This window comes from Plodia interpunctella, chromosome 28 (genome assembly GCF_027563975.2).
Source record: "Plodia interpunctella isolate USDA-ARS_2022_Savannah chromosome 28, ilPloInte3.2, whole genome shotgun sequence".
Taxonomy (NCBI): domain Eukaryota; kingdom Metazoa; phylum Arthropoda; class Insecta; order Lepidoptera; family Pyralidae; genus Plodia; species Plodia interpunctella.
The window spans coordinates 1,389,395-1,403,785 of NC_071321.1; the positions used below are offsets into that span (position 1 = coordinate 1,389,395).

Below are 14,391 nucleotides of genomic sequence, written 5' to 3' on the forward strand. Positions count from 1 at the left end.
AAAGTTGTGGGTAGGTGAAATGTTGACCTACCCACAACTTTTTTGATATTTTGGATATTTTTTTTAAACTTCAAGTTACAATATAATATATTGGATCTTTAACCACTGCGCATAACATATCCAAAAGAAAAGTGATTAAAAAGAAAAACATTCTTTAAAAAAAATATTTATTTAATTAGAGTTCCATCTTTAAAAATACTCGACTCTTTTGAGGATTAGGTTAATAGAAACGTAATGAATTATAAATGAAAGTTTTATTATGTATTATAACAGTTTAACATATTTTAAATCAATTAATGAAATAAAAAAAGCATAGGTAAAACATCGTTAGGTACGCGAACATTAATCACCAAAAACGTTTAGCCAGGATGAAAGGCACATTGAGGATTGTATGCTTTTATTACTCAAACGATTCCTTTTCTTATTGATTAAATTTCCAGCTTTGGAAAATGACTGTTCACTGGGAACGCTTGTAGCTGGTATACATAAAATATCAAAAGCCATCTTTTGTAAGCGTGGTAAGTTTAATTGTTGGTTTTTCCACCAGTCTATTACATCAGTGTCTTCGGGTTCAATCGGTAGGGATAAATATTTTTCCAGCTCATTATTATCAAGTCTTCTTTTTTTATAAATTGAAGAAAAAATATTGTTATTGACTCCAGATGCACCGGAAGATTCCGATAGATCGGATTGCTGTTCAGCTGCTTGATTTCCAAGATTGTATCTGGTATTAAAAAGTAATGTCATAGAAGTGAGGGGATCTTCAGTACCATTGTAATTTTCGGAGTAATAATCATTTTTTAATCTTGGATCGAGTATAATAGAAAACATAGCATACTCAGTGCGTAGCAAGGGAAAATATTCTTGCAATTTGTTGAGCATGGCTCCAGAAATTTTTTTCTTAAGATCATTATCCATCTCCTCGGCATTAGAAAGTCGATTCATTAGGACGTCTACTATAGGTACTACATAGTAAATACTTGGGTATTTTGACTTAGATAGTAAAAGTGTGGCATCGTAAAACGGCTTTAGCAAGTCAATCAATAATTTAACATCAGCCCACATGATTTCTTCAATATTGGAATTTCGAAATTCCCTATCATTCTGACAAAGATCATTGAGAACTGCTTTCATTTTATATGCACGCTCAAGCATAAGGTAGGTCGAATTCCACCTTATGTTAATTTCTTTTAGTAAAGCTAATTGCGGAATATCTAATTCTGCACACTTTTCAAAATAGGTCTGCTTTTTTTTAGTGGAAAAATTTATTAAGTTAACAAGTTTACTCACAGCTGAAATAGGCTCTTCAACTTCTTTTAGACCTTTCTTTACTACCAAATTTAAAATGTGTGCCAAACATCTAGTGTGAATCACATCATCATAATCATCATTACATAAAGTCAGTAATTGTAAACATTTCACATTTACTTTCTCGTTATCTGTAGTAATGGACATAATTCTTTTATGTAAAGCATATAAATTGAAGATTTCTACAATTTTATGTAATATCTGTTCAGCTTTATGTGGATACGGTATTAAATCGAAGTCCAGGATAAATGACTGTAATGCACCATTATCTATTAAGTGCGCAGTAACAACTACGTATGGTTTGTTCGTGACGGAGGTCCAAAAGTCAAAAGTCAAAGAAATTTTATTTGTAATCATTTTGATTTTCTCTATAACTTCAGGTTGTTTCTGTTTAAATAGTTTGTGAATGTTTGATTTAAGTGACGTTGAACTTAATGGCGAGTATTTAGGATTTATCTCAGCCATTAATTTTTTAAAATGTTCTTCTTCTACAAGTTTAAACGGATGGTTGCCGTGAACGATAAAATTAAGCACTAGTCGGTCATACAGTGCCTTTTTATGTTTGCTCAATGTCAATGCAGAAGTATTGCTGGTTGAGGTTGAGGGGCCTTCAATGCCTTCATGACTTAGCAAATGATTTTTTAGCGTAGAATGTGACGATTTTATCGAAAATGGTTTTTTACATATTTTACATTTAAGCCCACTGTCATTCTTCGTGTAATATGTATTCCTCAGCTTTTTATATTTTTTTTTAGGATTCGGAGAAGACTCAATACTCACATTTTCTCTAGAACTCGTAAATGTGACATCAGTAGACACATCCAAATCACCATCAAATCCATCATTTTCCATTTTGGCGCAAAGATAACGAGTAATAGTAACCAACGCGCTAAAATATAATTCCAACCCAATGTTTCAGTTCAATTGATGAACCAGTATTTATTTACGATATTAACCGCAACACAATATACTAACAGATATTTAACTTAACACATTTCCTGGTCATGATACGAACAACAATTCGAATAGAACGATATTAAAACGAATGAATGACGTAAATTAAACCGGGCATCCAGCAACGCATAAGAACAAATATACCTACCTACCCTCACATTAAAATATTAAACACCACGGAAATAAGTATTTTTCTTTGTCATTTCCAAGATAATAATGGCGAAATAGGAATCGATGTTATTTTGAAAATTGTAAAAAAATAATATTCACGTAAGTACAAAATTAATAAAATACAGTCTTATTTTTAAAATAAGTCTAAATTTGACTGGCCTCGTGGCGTAGTGGTTAGTGACACTGACAGATAATCCGGAGGTCGTGGGTTCGATTCCCACCCAGAACAATTGTTTGTGCGATGAACATGATAATTTATTCTGTGTCTGGGTGTTTTATCTATAATATGTATGTATTTAGAAATTTATATTTATTAATTGTTTTTACTACCCATGGCGTTATATGAATGTAGTGACATATTTATTATTATTAGCCAATGTCCAGCAGTGGACGTCCATCGGCTGAGACGACGATTTATTATTATAATTAATATTGTAGCCATCGCTATAAAACGGTGAGTCTTAAAAAAAGGCTATAAGGAGCCTTTTTGACCGCTAAAATGATAAAACTCTAATTACGACGCCAGTCTTGTAAAAAGGCTTTAAAAAAAGCCTAGGCCTAAAAAAGCCTTAAGCTCTTTTTTAGTGAGCAATTTTAGAACTACTGTTTCGTGAGTCCGCCTTTAAAAAAGACTCGCAAGCTTTTAATAGGGCTAAAAGGCTCGAGCCTTTTCGACCGCTACAATTGTGAGTCCGCCTTTAAAAAAGACTCGCAACTTTAAATTTAGGGCTAAAAGGCTCGAGCCTTTTTGACCGCTAGTAGGTATACCTATCTATATCAGTGATTGTCAATAAAACCTCGATAATAATTATTTTATCGACTTATCGTTCTTATTATTTTAGGTTATTTTCCTTATCTTCACGTTTTCGCACTACAACTTCGACATTACTCAAAACAAACGTGAGAAATTTTCAAGATTAGTTTCCCGGCGACATCTTTCTTTCGCGTAGATTAATAAGTAGTGTCCTCTCAAGTAAGATTTCCAAAAAGGCCTAGCTGCAAAAAGTAGAAAGAGTACCTGCCTATGCTATTTTTTAATTTTGACAGCTAAATTAAGCACATAACTGAAAAAAATGGACTTATTAAGGTATTCATTGTGGAACTCAGATTCTTAAATTCCTTATGCAAATATTTGGCCCAAGGACTTCAAGAGTTGCTTTGGACCTAAGAGAATAATTTACGTCTACCGAAGTAATTAAATACGAAAAATTCAAATACATGATAATTACTTAGTTTTACTATACCTACTCATACTAATATCGAGAATTTCTAGTTATTTTTTGGAATATTAATTTGTCTGCTGTTATGTCATCATTGAAAATCTTTAAAAAAAATACCTAAGTTACTAATAAAAAGTAAAACATACGACGCGATACTGTGAATTGTGATGTCCTAATAAAAATGTAAATTATATACTTGTGTTATTGCAATGTAACACTTTATTATTTTACTTTATAATACCTACGGTATTTTGATGAATTGGCAGATGGATAGACGATTAATAAATAAAGTTTTACTTATTTCGGTGTCATAAAGTAAAAAACACAACACTGTTTAGCGATTGACTTTAAAAGTTCTTAAAACTCTAGAAATTAAAAACAAAACCCCAACCAAATTTTAAAAAAGGAACACTTAAAAGTTCACTACACAACACTACGCGAATTTACACGATTTTTAAATCGATTTTTAAATCCGGAAACCCGTAGGGATGTGCATAAATGGCGGAGGTCTGTCACCAACTGATTTTGCCGCCAATCTGACAGCGCAGCGCCAAATAGGGATGTCAATGCAAAGTTAATATGAATTATAATTTTATCGTACTTATGTGAACAAACAACTCCGTTGACGATTTATTGACATAAGAATGCTAATTATATATGAATTTCACGTATTAATAAATCCGCATTCAATTCTACTAAGTATTTCTACATTGTGTATGTCTCAGTTGCGGGGATTTTGTTCTGCAAGAAAAAAAATTTCACTCTTTTCGTAGCCTAAAATAAAATCTGCTTGTAAGTAAAAAAACACACAGATATTAAGAAGACTATTCTACGCATGCGTTAAATTCCCTACAGTAAAAGTATACATTTCCCACAATAAACAAAAAATAAACTAATAGGAGCTTATTAGTTGTTTGGTAGTAAAAACCTGAAACTTTAAATGCGCCTTTGCATGTTTATGTAATAAAGTTAAACAATCAACTTAGGTACAATTTGATTATACATAGCGGGCATACATTGCATTTAAGAACAAGCCTATCTAGTGTAAAAATGTAAAAAGTGAATTAATAAAAATTAATTAATTTATTTATTTATTTAAATAAAGCAAGTCGTAGACAATGAAGTTGACAACCCTAGCAACCAGTTTTCCCGACTCTGTGACCGAGTGACGACTCGTGAAGTAGCACTATGATCAAAACAACAAGTTTTTACGTAACAACTATTCATTAACAAGATTCTACGGTTGTATCACTCACGTTTGCTCATCATCCATAGATTTAGAATTGGATTTACGAGACTAAAGCGTTGAATTTGTTAAAATAATCGCCCGGAAGCAAATATCGGACTGAAGAGTGGATATTATGTCAGCTTCTGTGCTTTTATTTACCGCAATGAAAAACCAGCAATGTATAGCGAATCCGCCATATTTGGCGAACTGGTTCCCCCAGATAGTGCTGAGCGGGCGCGCGGCGCCGGCGTTACGATATCGCTACAACCCGGTGATGAAAAACTTTAAAAAGTGATTTTGGAAATAGGTAAACCTTATTGTCGTGGGTATTTTATTCACTTTTTAATTTATTTTGCTAGGTACATTGCTCATGCTTTATTTATTTACCAATTTATGTACACGAACAGATTATATAAGAAAAGTAAATTGGAATAATAGTACATAGGTACTGCTTATTTCTAAAGAAATCTCTTCCAGCAGACCCGAGAGAGGAAAGGGGAAGAAAGGGTAAAGTGCGCGTGTACTAAACAAAACAAAATAAACCTACTTAAAATTACATACATACCTATAAAATTAATTACATACTTTATTTAAGATCTTTATAAAAAATGAACATATTTAAGATTATATTTCCTTACAATATGGCCGCCTATGATCACGTATCGGAGGAACGAAAAACATGCCCAATACTTGGACTTACTCGTACGCCACAGACTATATTAGCCTAAAGGCTAAACGGTCTGTGGCCGACCACCCACAACACTAGCGCTACCATCACTTATAAGTCTATTTTAATAAATTGCAATTTCCAGAAGGTTAGTTAAGCAGATAAAGCGTGAAGAGGTAACAAACAAATCAAGAAACAAAACTTTTGCACTTATATCAGTTTCCCGTACCTGACGTATTAGAATTTTTCTGTACCTAATGGTAGGTTAGTTTTGTGAAATAAATAAAAATAAACAGTTAAAATAAATGTGGCGTTAGTATGGCCGTTGGCCAATTATTAATCTAATTTAATTACCTTCTCAAACCATAACGTAGTGAATAATCCATTTTGTTTAAAAACTAATCACAGACAACACAATCACGCGATTTTGAAATCAAAACTAAACATGCGGATGATAAAGTTACTACGTCTCAATGATTAAATCTAGCACGTAAGTACTTTAGGTCATTTTAATTGATTGGTGATGTCACTCATATTTTTATTTATCTAAACAATAGTACAATAATTATTATGTATGTGATAAATATAAATGATACCTTTCAATATTTATATATATTACAGTTCAAAAATGATAGTAATTATTGGCTTACATTGCGAGGTTTTGTTTATCTTTTTACTTTTGACGTAAAATGCTGAAGTAAGAACAATTTTGTATGCTTAAAACTTAAACTTTTTAGTTCCACTGTAATTAATTTTTACTCCTTATGGTCAAGCTGTAGTTAGGCTTTTTGATTGCGTGTAGGTACATTTCATTAGAATATATCTGGCAACCCAAATAAGTATTGGTTTGAGCTGTGAGACCGTTAAACTCTGACCACAGGTCTTAGGCTGGTGTTGGCTGCTGTGTGGTAGGTGGAAGGGTTCGTTCAAACACGAGCATTACCTGAGCTTACTTCTCTTCTCTGCGAGTGCGAGCTGCTGCGCAGGCGTCAACACCCTCCGCAGGTTTGGCGGGGGGGCGTTGGGGAATTGGTCCCGGCCTTCGTGTGCTGGCCCATCCTCCGGCTCGGGCGAGTCGCCACTCTCGTCGCCGACCACGAAGTCCACTTCGCCCTGTAATTTGTCAAAATAAATGTTACACGGGATTACGTAAAAAAGTTGTTTGACAAAGTAAAAAAAAAAGTTTGTTGGTAAATTAACTAAATAAATTAAAAATACATATGAAAGTAGATGAGACGGCGGCGTACGAGGATGGGACAATAATAACTTAATAAAAATATATTTATCTATATAATGTATTGAGTTTAGAAAAAAAAATTAAAAGTAAAGTTAGGAAAAAGACAGGGGAGGCCTGCGCTAGGCCCAGGAGCATTGTACCTATTTAAAAAAGTATTGAATTAGGTATCAAAACTCATCGAATAGACATCATCGTCTCGATACGAGACAGAGAGTTTTTAGTTAAAATTCTGTAAATTGAATGTTGTAGCATAAGGCAAGGTCATGTGCCCCATCCTCGCACTGTACATACCAACCACATTAATGATGTTCCACCGTTACTAGTGAACGCCGCACCATAGCGCTACAACTTATATTGCAATATAGTAAGGTATATGAAGTTAGACTAAAATAAACAAACCTCTCCATTCCTAACGTCGTCCGAGTCGATCTTCTCAAAGTTATCACTCTCACTCGACGAGCGCGCTTGGTCCGGTTGTTCCGACATGTTGGAAGCTGAAATCACGACCTATATTACTAATGGCTGGATTCGGGGCCTGATAAACCCTTAGGACTTACCATAGATTATTGAAAAACAAAATAAAAGCTCTCTTCTTTTCTAGTATGTATGTAGTAATTATTACTGGTTTTTTATTCGCGCTCTTTTTTATATATAAAACTTCAGGATATATCCTAAGCAAATACGGTCACCATAACAATATTTTACATGGTCGAGATACTTACTGAAGGGAACGACTCAGTCGCTATACATGTCTCGTTCGCAAATGTTATCTAATATTAAAATGAATCACTATCATATTGTGACTTTCTCAATCATCATATCTTGAGTGTTATTGCTAACACTGGTGTCAGTTTTTATTCAAGTCGCCTAAAGGCATCTGACATGACTTTCACTGGAAGCAAGTGGTGGTCTATGAAAACTACTATACGTGAGTCAGATTGGTAGACAAACTCAAGTTCCACGGATAGGATTCGAACCTGGGACCTTTTGATCACATAACGGTCAATAAACATTAACTCTACGTTCGATTCCGCTACATAACGCTACTGTACTGTCTCGTGTTGCTCGGCTATTAAATAGAGTTAAGATGTGTAGAATCGCAAATTAGATTGTTTTTTTTTATGAAAAAAAAAAAAGAACTACGAATCACGAAAAGTCGTAGAATAAAATACGTACGTGGCATATATATATATATAAGAAATATATGGTACGTAGTATAAAAAACTTAAAGTCCCTAATTGGACAGGTTATGTGGTGAACCATTTTTTAAGTACTTCGGTACGGAGTACCTACCTACTAATTCCATGGGTTAAACCTAATAAGATTTTAAACCTTTACCTCCCCCTACAATCTGCAGCCCTAGGCTCCAGCGTACTTTTAAAAGCGGCGTTTTATTAAAAGTGTTTTTTCATTTGGTTAATTATACATATAAATATATATATTTCCTCCATCAGCACTAGATCGCAATCATAATATGTTTCAGTATACCTTTTGTCCATGTACTTTATTGTGTACAACTTACATTGTTGTATTACTGATAAAAAATTATGCATAAATTTCTATTTAAAAAATGGTAAGCCCTTCTCGCATGATAGGGACCAACACTCTTTGAATGAGTTTCTTTCGTCATTTCTTCTCAGCAGTGGTCGTTCCGAAATGCTAGTAGTTTGTAGCTTTGGTAAACATCATTTAATTTAGAATATGACGTGAAAAAGTGCCTGTGAAGGCCTAATTTCTGAATAAATGATTTGATATTGATTTACTCAGATAATTTGAAAAATCACGGTAGAACAAACTCAATTTTTTATTTGTGCCTTGTTAAATTGTTTTAAAAAAGTCTATTTTGTAGTTTTTTTTTTTTTTCTATTTACCTATGAATATGGCTCAGTGAGTAATATTTAATTACAGTGATAAAGTATAAAGATTTTAAAATGTTCGTTTTGTTCATCCAGAAACATTTATCGCTCCTGCCAAAAACTGACATCAACGAATCAGTTTAAATATTATTTGATAACAATCAGAATGTACTTTGTTTTTTTTATAATCTACTCAAGCCTACAACTGATGCTGTGACCAACCAAACAACGAATACTCTATTTCTACATTCTTATTAGAATTCTATGAAAGAATTCCAGGCATAATCGAGGCACGCCGCGTGGGTATTTCCTCGCGACGGAATCCTATAATGAAAATTTTATTGAATTTGTTATACGCTCTCAAAGAGGATATCTTTATTGAAAATGGTCCAATACTATATTGCTGTAATGGATCAACTTTTGTTATCTATAACTTTGTTGATAGCTTCAACGTATTATGTACTCTTTTTTTCTGTTATAAAGCTCTCTTTGCTAAAGAAATGCCTGTTTTATTTCGAATTCAATGCGCATCGAGTAGGATCAGCTCCAAACGCGTGTTCTCTGCAGTATTCATAATGGTCAAATGCAAGCACATATTCATTATTTTCGAACTCTTGACTTCTCGTCTTTCAGATGACAACAAAATGTTATGTAACGCTTTTTTGCGTCGATAAATGTATTTTTACTCAAGTAACTACATCACAATTGTCAACAAATGTATATATGTGTGGGATATATGAGTTAGTGTATAAGAATGGTGTCTGAGAGCAAACACAAAGATCATTTAAGTACGTGAATTTATTCTTGACACAAAGGTCACAAGAGAATTTCATGCGTATTTTACGCTATACAGGAGACGACTGGCAGCGGAGGGGAAACTCGCTAACCAGTCGCTCTACAAAGTTGTGTCAGCATTACAGGTGCATAAAGAGAACAATGAGTATAGAAGAAGGGAGCGAGATTTATGAGGATCATAGCAAGTGCAAATTCCTAGTTATGTATGAAATAAACAAGTGCCTATAGATAGAAAACTAATTTGTAATAATTTTTTTATAGTAAATATTTCTTTGATCCCCAAGGGTCACCTCAGGCGTCATGTTGCGAAAAACGTCCACAATTGATGAACGATAAAGTAACAGTTATTAACTACGCTATCGAATTAAAACAACTGTTATCAATGTCAAAAGTTGAAATGTCAGGCTCGACGATTCGCTCAGGCTTGAAGGTGAAATAGGACAAACGATATTCGTAGGAAGTGACACAGAGGGCACACGAAACACATGCATGTCACATGTGAGTCGCAATATAAACATTATTAGCATACTGTCAATTAGAACGTGTTGCCCTGTTGACATTTTTCAGATATCTAACCCAGATTTACGAATTTAAATGACTGTTTTGTGCTAGATTTTAAATTTTGTGGTAATTGATTGCTCCAAAGTTGAAGGCCTCCATTGCGCCTCAGTTTGTTGATTACATATGGGTTCATCTGGATCGTGTTCTTACATTTTGCGGACCGCCACTTCCGTAGAAAGAAAATATCGTAAAGAAACTAGGTATTTAATTCCATGTACTTAATTTAGAATTACGTATTTACTCCATGAAATATAAAACACGTAGCACGTCTTGCGTCCACACGTTCTCTCTTTTTTTCACACGACGCGTACACATACGATATGGCATAAAGACACAGCATGTGGACGTTAGTAACGTGTTACGTGTTTGTATGTTTCGTGGTAGGCATTCAGCACTCCGAATATTGTCATGTAAGCTCTTGTGTGTATTTCAATCCACATAATCTTCTTGACTAGGTAATGTGACTCTTCATGTTAACTGCATATTGATACAAGAACTTACGGGGTAGACAGAGACACGTTTTACGAATATCGAAAGCCACGGTTAGCTGTATGGTTTGCTTATTGATGGGGGGTATCCATAGTTCTTAGAATCACTCTTCATCTAAAGCACGTTTCGTGGAAAATTTTTTTTGGTTTCTGATAATCTAGATAAGCTTGAATTAAAATAATAAATTAAATTCAGTTCTGCTTGACATAATTAGGTTAGTTGAGGTAAGAACATGATAATAAAGTTTTAGTAACTTGAAATATTAAAAAAAAATTCTTCGAGAGGTTGCTAATATTCGCCGCATTACATATTCGGTCGTATATGAAAAGAATTCTCTAATTTATAGCCTTTTGCCTTAATTGACTAAGTATTATAACATGCGCGGAGAATGCCAAGGAGCTAAGGAGTACCTACCTACACTTTCTATCGCTCTCAGAACAGAAAGGAAAATTAACTATATCTATATACCATGTTATTCCCGTAAATCATGACATTATAAAGCGTGTGTCAGTTCTGTTTCGTCTGAATTTCTAAGAATTTTTACGGTCATTTACCCTATTTTAAAATAATGTTTGGTATTTAATTACATATACAAATATGTGTGTATTACGTACTAGAGTAATGAACTTGCATAATTCGACAGGTAATCTACCTACTTACTGGTTAATTTAGTATAATGTATGCACTACTCTGCGCCAAAACAAAATTAATCTGACCAATACAATAAAGGACAATTTACGCATTTATTTATTCAAAATTCTTTATTCTACTTAAAAGTATGTCATCCTTAATTGAAAAAAGGATTTTGAATAGCTTACTGACGTCAAAAATTTACTTAAATCTAAATATACCACTGACTTCCAAAGCGCAAGTGACTTCACTGCAGCGTATCTTCACCTGTCACATGTCTTCAGGAGGTAGAAAAAAACTTCTTGTGGGTGTGAATTTGAACCCGGTCCGTTGCGAACACAATTAGCATTGAATCGTGAATCAATTATTCATTTTCATTCTACTATCGGTAATTTATTTAATTATGTGAGTGTAGTACTAAATGTTAAAGAAAATTAACGTGTTTACTGTGTGATACATTAAGTATTATTCAAGTTAAAAATGTTTCAAAAGTTACCTATTTTTTATTCTGTATAATAGATTTTACAGTTGTAGTTACTGATTATAAATAATTCTTTAGATAATGACATTGCGCAGGTCAAAGAGCCTGTCAATTGAAAGTGCGCAAATAGTTATCGAAAAATTCTTTTATTTCGGAATTTTCTTCTCCGCCACTATTATTCATTATCACACATCACTATATATTAGCTAATTAGTTGGTGGTCCAGTGGTTAAGACCGTCCGCCTGTGATCGAAAGGTCCCAGGTTCGTGTCCTACTCGTGCCACTTGGGTTTGTATACCAATCTGACTCGTGTATAATCGTTTTCATAGACCACAATTGCTTCCGGTGAAGGAAAATATCGTGAGAAATGTGAATGCGATCACTCACCACGTTTACTTACGTTGGTAGGTAGACGACTGCCTACATAAAGGCATCTGACAAGACTCTTTCGAAAAAGTCGTGCCTGCCTTTAGGCGTCTGAAATAAAATCTGACACCAGTGATAACAATAACACATTTGAAAACAAGATGAAGACTATCATAAAATCTCTTTATCAATTTAAAATAATCTAAAGCGGCTTGAAGATAGATTGGCATAAATAATTTGATACAAATTGAGAAATTGTATAAACGGCGATTCACGCCAGAGAATATTTCAAAGTTTTCCATCTGACATGAATTTTAATTCATCAGCATCTTATAAAATACTTAAGTAAGTATAGGATATTAAACATTCTACGATATTTTAGTAGGTAGACGACACGCAACGGATAAGAAAGATACGAAATGTTGCTTCCGTATTATTAGATATGAAAACAGTACAAAAGTAAATATTTGAAGTAACACTTAACTTAATCGTAAATAATATAAAATGAAACCGGTACTTACAAGCACAAACTTCTTCTAGATTTTGTGATTTTAATAACTTGAAAATGTAAAAAATAACGACAGCTCCAATAAAAAACGCAATGGTTAACATTAATCTATTTACACATCACAACACTATCACAGCCATAGCCTAATTTACTATTAGAAAAAAAAAACGAAAAAAGCTAAACCCGACTTCTTCCCGCCAAGGTTTGACAGGCGACTGTCATTCCCGATTGGTCGTATTAAACTTGAAATTAGAATACATTTAAATCAGCGCTGTAATCACACCGCTTGCACTACGAAAATCCATATGATACAATTTTAACCTTTGCCAGAAGTTGCTTATCTTATTTACTCATTCGGGTAATAATTTAAGGAAATACTAACACGCTTGGCGACATGAATAATGCGCGGCGCGATACTGCCAAATTATTTTTATTGATCCAGCGAAAACACCGGTTGCTGTTTATTTTTGGCGTACAATTGTGTTGCAAAATTGAGCCGCTTTTTGAAGCGCTATTCCCGCTGCTGTGTTTGGTTTATCGGGTGATCCCTTGAACTTCTTTGATAAGAATCTTGAAGTCACGCGTAGCTCCATAATATGTTCACAATAGCTGATCACACCAACAATGGCAGACGTGAATCTACCGAATAGATAAATTGCTTTATAATAATTTAATATAGAAACTAGTTAGACATGTTCTAACTAGGTATTTACCTATGGTACTTACTTAGCGATATAATAAACGATCAATTTGCATTCAATTAACTAAATGGGAAAGTAAATTCCACGCGAATGAAACCGCGGGAAAGAGCTGGATTTAAAGATGTTTTTTAGCATTTTATTATTTTGTATGTGTATTTCATTACATTATAAGTAAGTAGGTACATTTTATGCTGAACCATATGATGTAAGTTTGAATACCTAAGCAAACAAAAAAAAGTAAGTACCTATATAACTACTTAACAAAATTCTCGCGCGGCCCGATTAGGCGGTAGAGGACTACGACACTATTGTTATTTAATTGTCTCTATTAGTTAAATGTTAGAGTTAAATAATTTTTGATAAGTAATAAAAAAATGTTTATCTAAATCATTAATCGAAAATACTCAAATTAACAATCTACTTTATTTGATCGCCGCCAATCAACAGCCCTGGGATATCGTCGAGTTGTAGCACTCTAGGTACGGAGCGATTTTATCCTTTCTTCTGATGGCTTCACCACACTTTTGGGATACTTTTGGACTGCCGACTCGGATGAACATATATTCCGTAATTTGTATGTGAGCTTTTAATCACTCGCAAAGATAACTCGGCAATATACTTACGTCGAAAATGTTAAGTTCGACGAACTAAGGGTTTGCCGATTGTCTATTGCCTGTTATTAGAATAGCATACAGTCGTTTATTCTCGTGAAATATGATATATATGGTGTCAAAAATATGTAGGTAGGTAGTTATGCGTAAGTCACACAATACAGCAAGGAAACGCTGCCAGCGTTTTGGGCACGTTGCCTCTCATTGGCGCGTTGGAAGATGATTTTTATTTATATTTTGTGAAATGAATGAAAATAAAAAAATATATATTTTTACCGCAGCGTCATGAAAATCCTTATCCGTGACTGTGATGACTCAAGTACATCCTCATCCTTCCATCCTTATCCTTTCCTTACATATTACCTATAACAACAAAGTCGCCTAACCTAAAACGCATCGGTCTGGCTCCCGCGTCTAGTGGCATATTATGTACTTATCATGAATTTAGTAAGTACTTCGTACAAGTACGTACAAATTTTATGGTACTTATATGTATATGTACCTATGCGATTTCTCATTACCTACCTATTTTTATTTCCAGTGTGTAAGTACCTACTACTACTAGTAAACTTAAACTGCGCTTAAACTGTCAATAACTACCCAGTGT

General features: G+C 33.9%; 1 protein-coding gene across 3 annotated transcripts in view; it reads right to left on the reverse strand.

The window, feature by feature from the left end:
* Positions 1–12,775, reverse strand: part of ACC (Acetyl-CoA carboxylase) — an 81,349-nt gene extending 68,574 nt beyond the window's left edge. Inside the window, exons 1-3 of one of the 3 annotated variants that reach the window (XM_053766012.2) lie at positions 12,486–12,775; positions 7,185–7,279; positions 6,492–6,661 (exon numbers count right to left, since the gene is read on the reverse strand). In XM_053766012.2, the coding sequence (XP_053621987.1) occupies positions 6,492–6,661; positions 7,185–7,279; positions 12,486–12,576 (356 nt within the window). In that variant the 5' untranslated portion in view covers positions 12,577–12,775. Of the gene's footprint in view, positions 1–3,950; positions 4,178–6,491; positions 6,662–7,184; positions 7,280–12,485 lie in introns of those variants that run through there. The other 2 variants (XM_053766013.1, XM_053766014.2) reach the window with 2 other exon arrangements.
* Positions 12,776–14,391: the final 1,616 nt, after the last annotated feature.